We start from the raw sequence: 5,049 nt of genomic DNA, 5'->3' as shown, positions 1-5,049 counted from the left end.
ATTATGATATAAATATATATATATATATATATCCCAGTACTCTCTCTCTACTTTTATTCATTTCTCTCTTTTGTAAATCTTTCTCTCTCAACAATCTGTATTTTTCTCCTTTGTTTTCATTGTCAAGTCTTTTTCTCTGAAACTGAGAAACCCTATTGTCTACAATTTCTTGAGATTGGAGAAATTTCACTTTATTGATTGCTATATTATAGCTTTTTTACAACTATATATATTTATATTTATATATATATATATATATACATATATGCACTTCCATGCATTTTTTACCTGTACCATGCACATCTTTTTAATCTGATATATATATAACCTTACTAGTACACTCAATTTCAATTTATCCCAACTCAAAACACACACAGAGAAAATGTGGATGGCGGAAGCCGATCGGAAGCTCCGGCCGTTGATGCCGAGGCCGATTAGTAGCTGCAGCCATTTTTCTACAATATCAAATCCTTCTTGCTGTTGCATTCACAACCCTAATATCCTCCCATGGAACCATCAAATAAGTATATACATATTTCAATTTTTTTTTAATTATTTGAATTGTACGAGGTTGTAATAAAAAAAAATAAAATAACATAGATATATTGTTTTGTAGGTGGGGGGAGTGAATACGGAGTGAAGAGAGAGATACAGACGATGCCGTTGGTGAGCACGAGATGGAACCCTACACCAGAACAACTGCAGGCACTTGAAGAAATGTATAAGCGTGGAACGAGAACACCTTCTGCCGAACAAATTCAACAAATAGCTGCCAAACTAAGAAGGTTTGGTAAAATTGAAGGCAAAAACGTGTTTTACTGGTTCCAGAACCACAAAGCTAGAGAGAGGCAGAAAAAACGCCGTCAGCTTGACCTACAACTCCACCCTGCCCGGAAAAACCAAACAGGTAATTAATTCACATATTATAAAAAATAATACATATTAATTCATGATTTTTCTTTCTTATATATATATATATATATATATATATTACTTTCATTTTGTATTATGCATACTTATAAGAACAAAAAAGTCAAAATTACTGCAGACTAGATCAGGATCTAACGGATCAATTTTTTTTTATGTTTTAATAAATTAATATTTAATACTGTACGTCTTGTCTTTTTTTTTTTTAAACAAACTGTACGTCTTGTCTTCTTTCATGATTTACAGACAATTTTTTATACTGTAACCACTAGTAGAAGAAAAATAGCTTTTTACCACGATTATTAGCCGTAGTAAAATGTATGAAACTCGTACCAAAAGAGCTTTTGCTACGCATTTATTACGAATTTGCCCCGTAGCATATATGAGCGTGACAAAAGTTTTGCCACGGTCAATGACCGTACCAGATACTTTTTTGCTACGGTAAATTTTAGTATTTACTATGACTTCAAAATTGTTCCATTGTAAGAAGTACCTTTTATTATGGTCTTTTACCGTAGCAAAAAAATTTGTAGTAATAAGCAAATTTTTTACTAGTGAACCTTACATTTATTTTTTAATTTTTTTTTTATTCATAATTTCAAAACCTGTGGTTTGATTTAGCAGGACTAATGAGCAGGAGATATTTCGAAATCGAACATCATAAGAAATTGTCTACATTCTCAAACTGCAGCGCACCTAATTCAGAGGTAACATTTATTTATATATACCAATTTTGTGTAAAATAATAAATAAAGATTAAATTTGTGCTGGCACTGTTACTTTAGCGATATAATTATTTCATTTATTACTTGTTATTTTAGATTTTAAACGTCCAAGTTAAAATAAAAAAATCCACTTTTAACTTTGACGATAGGATGAAGTAGGCTTGGTAATTGGGCATGGGTCGGGTAATTATTACCCGACCCAACCATCCGGTTTGGTTGAATATTAAAAATTATTATCGGTCCGACTCTATTATGAGTCTGTTAGAGGTATTGTATTGTCGGCCATTTATTTATTCATTTTAAAAATTAAAAAAATTATTATAGTAAGATGTTTTTTTTAAAAAAGTTAGAAGGAATTTAAATTTTGAGAAAACTTATATTGCAAAAATCTAAACTTTAAAATTAAGAGGTTTTTTTATTAAACTTTAAGAAGTAAATATATAATAAATAATATTAAATAAGAATTATAAAATAATAATACGCAGAGGTTCGATAAATTTGTGTTTCGAGTTTTTGGGTTTGAACTTCTTTTATATATTATTTCACGTTAAAAAAATAAAAATTACAATTAAATATTTATAATAAAAAAATATTAAAAAAATTGGTTGACCGATATTATCTTACCCAACCAACGAACTTTTGAGTAAATTGAAAACTATCGACCGACTCATTTATATATGTGTCGGTTAAAATTACATGTCCGGCAACAAAAGTATTAGTCGAAAAAATCATCGGCCAATAAAAGCAGGTCGATTGACCAATAATTTTGTAATGATTTATATTAAGTGGAAATTGAAAAAAGAAACCGAATATTCGCTGTTTGCACAAAACTCGGAATCCGAGTCACAACTTATAAGACATATAACGATACGAAAAATTATGGCCCAATAATATGATATATATGAAGGTCAAAAAATTGAATGCAAATAAGAGAAAAGAAAAAGGTGTGTTTGTGTTTGTATGTATGATGGAAAAGAGAATTGTTTGAGGCTAAAAAGCTGCCAATTCTCATCTACTTTCTGTTGGGGCTGTTGCTATTTGAAAAGTGTTAATTAGAATTTCTCGGGCAACGTGCACTCTCTCACCTCTTTTATTTATTTAATTTCATTTAATTTAATTTATTGCAATATATTTAATTTTATTTTGTTACAGGATTCCGCAGCATTGCAATATGGAACAGCGATAGCAGAATGTAAGAAAGATGAGTGGACACAGTTGCGTCAGAACAAGATTAATGTTACTACAGCAAAGAATGAAAGCTCCTGCTGGAAATTAGACACAATTCTTCATACTGCTGCCCAAAATCCAGCTCTAGAGAGAGAAAATAATAATAACAAACCACCCTTTGCTACTACTACTACTACTACTAATTCATCACTAAATCTCAGCATATTGCTGTCCCCCAAGATTGACGACATCAATTTTCTTGAAGATGAGAAATCATCATCGTTGACGGAGACGACGAGAGAAACTCGGACTCTTTTGCAGCTGTTTCCGACTCGGAGCACCGATTTCGGCACCTGCGAGGAAGTGAGATTTCGCGATACTTCAACCCGATTTACACCTAATCATGAGTTTATCGAGTTTCTTCCGACCAAGAATTGAATTTTTTTTTCTTTTTTTTTTTTTTTGGTTTTTGTTTTTTGTTTCCTTAGTTTCATCCAAGTAATTGTGGTGGTTATTACTTAATTACTAGTATAGCTAGAGGTTGAAGATTGTACTATGTGACTTTTCATTCTAGTTAAGTACTTGTTTTTTTATTGAAAAAAAAAAAGTACTTGTTTTGTATGTATCTATTTGTATAAGGACTTCTTGTAAACAATACTGAAATATCACATATATCAATGTGATTAAAGTATATGCAGGCAGGGTGAATTACACTACTTTATATTAATGTATTGTGTTCCATATATGATATATATTCTTAGGCCTCTTTTGGCTGGTTGATAAGGGGTGATGGACAATATAATTACCCCTAATCACCCGGTTGGTTCACAAGAGACAGATAAATTATCCTCGGCATGAAGTGTGATTGTGCCAGCAATTCAAAATTAAAAGAGAAAATTACAAAAATGGGTTGAGATCTAAAAAAAAAAAAGCTCAGCTCATGACTTCATTCCCCCTTTCTCGCAATACTTAAATCAAGAATGAAACCAATTTGTTTTACTCCATTCATGGCGCCGCCTCATCCACACTCCCTCTTTTCCTCCATTTTCATATCTCCGCACTCTCATCTCACCCGTACAAACCCACCACCTCTCAAATAATCACATACAGTTCTTCAACATAATTTCGACTTGGTTTCATGTAAACGTAAACTCCTTCCTCTTTCGATGCTTGACCCTCCTCTCCACCTCCAAACCTTCCTCCATATCTGTAACCTCCTCATTCAGTCGGTTTCCTTTTTGAAAAGTAGCAGTTTTCTTGCAGAGGCCATATCGAAAAATCTAACCTTCGGATCGGGTTCATTTTTGTACATACTGTTTGCGACACATCAATCTACTTTCTGAATGGTAAAGAGCTTAATCGGACTTCACTAACTACATATCGGATCTTAAAATAGCCGCTGGTGTTTTTTGTTACTGAATGATTCCGGGCAGTTTGATTGGATGCGTTTTTCGTGCAATTGAACCAATGGATGGGATGAACATAGTCCATCCACCCAACATTAATAAGTCAACATTTTCTTTGTGGCGATGTGTGTTAGACTGTTGGAGCCAGATTTCTGTTAGTGAAGATTGATGAAATTCGCCATACATGAAAATTAAAGATTGGCAAAGATTTATTTTTCATGTTTATTTTGGAATTAACTAGAGTCCTATTCTTGTAATATTGTTATTAGGACTTCAATTTATTTCCATGTATTATATTCTAGTTAGATATGTTTTGTACTTATCTAGAATAAGAGTACAAATCGACTAGGATTCTATTACCTAGTTAAATCGATTTCTTAGGGCTCAAGTTAGGTTTAGGGTGGTGAATTTCATGCCTATATAAGGCCCTCAACCTCATATGAGCCCTATGGAGCTTTAATCGAAAAATTCCAGCATAAAGGCTTTGAAGGGTGCAGCCCGTGCTGCAGCCCTGTCGGCACATCAGGTGTGGCAACAAGACGAGTTTCTTCTACCAAGCCATAATGAAGATCGGCATTTTGGGAGAAGTGCTTAAAAGATCTCGGGAGAAATCGATCCGCCGTCTGAATGGAGTTCAGCATTGGAAGGAGTCCAAGAGAGCGGATGGAAAAATTGCTTTGATTATCAACAGGTTCGACATGTGCAAGAACAGCGTATAACATAAAGAGGGAGTCTTTAGTATTTTTATTAAGTCCTATATTGTATACTGAAATCTGAACTAGTTTGCAAGTCCTCGTGGATGTAGGCCTACAAGAAAAATGATT

The 5,049-nt window shown here is 33.1% G+C and overlaps 1 protein-coding gene across 1 annotated transcript; it reads left to right on the top strand.

Annotated features, from left to right (window-relative positions):
* Positions 1 to 373: 373 nt before the first annotated feature.
* LOC105964135 (uncharacterized) lies at positions 374 to 3,257 on the top strand. The gene is made up of 4 exons (XM_012988646.2): positions 374 to 524; positions 617 to 907; positions 1,552 to 1,634; positions 2,805 to 3,257. The coding sequence occupies exons 1-4, from the start codon at positions 383 to 385 to the stop codon at positions 3,255 to 3,257; spliced, it is 969 nt and encodes a 322-aa protein (XP_012844100.2). The 5' UTR covers positions 374 to 382.
* Positions 3,258 to 5,049: the final 1,792 nt, after the last annotated feature.

The sequence above is a fragment of the Erythranthe guttata genome, chromosome 12, assembly GCF_056151865.1.
Source record: "Erythranthe guttata isolate IM_541 chromosome 12, IM_541, whole genome shotgun sequence".
Classification (NCBI taxonomy): domain Eukaryota; kingdom Viridiplantae; phylum Streptophyta; class Magnoliopsida; order Lamiales; family Phrymaceae; genus Erythranthe; species Erythranthe guttata.
The sequence above is the reverse complement of the archived record's forward strand: the minus strand, read 5'-3'. Positions and strand labels throughout refer to the sequence as shown.

Bases quoted from the DNA above. Each gene is read 5' to 3' on its own strand.
- LOC105964135 (XM_012988646.2), top strand. From the start codon at position 383: ATGTGGATGGCGGAAGCCGATCGGAAGCTCCGGCCGTTGATGCCGAGG. The intron at 908-1,551 runs GTAATTAATTCA...TTGATTTAGCAG, and splicing joins TGCCCGGAAAAACCAAACAG to GACTAATGAGCAGGAGATAT. The intron at 1,635-2,804 runs GTAACATTTATT...ATTTTGTTACAG, and splicing joins GCAGCGCACCTAATTCAGAG to GATTCCGCAGCATTGCAATA.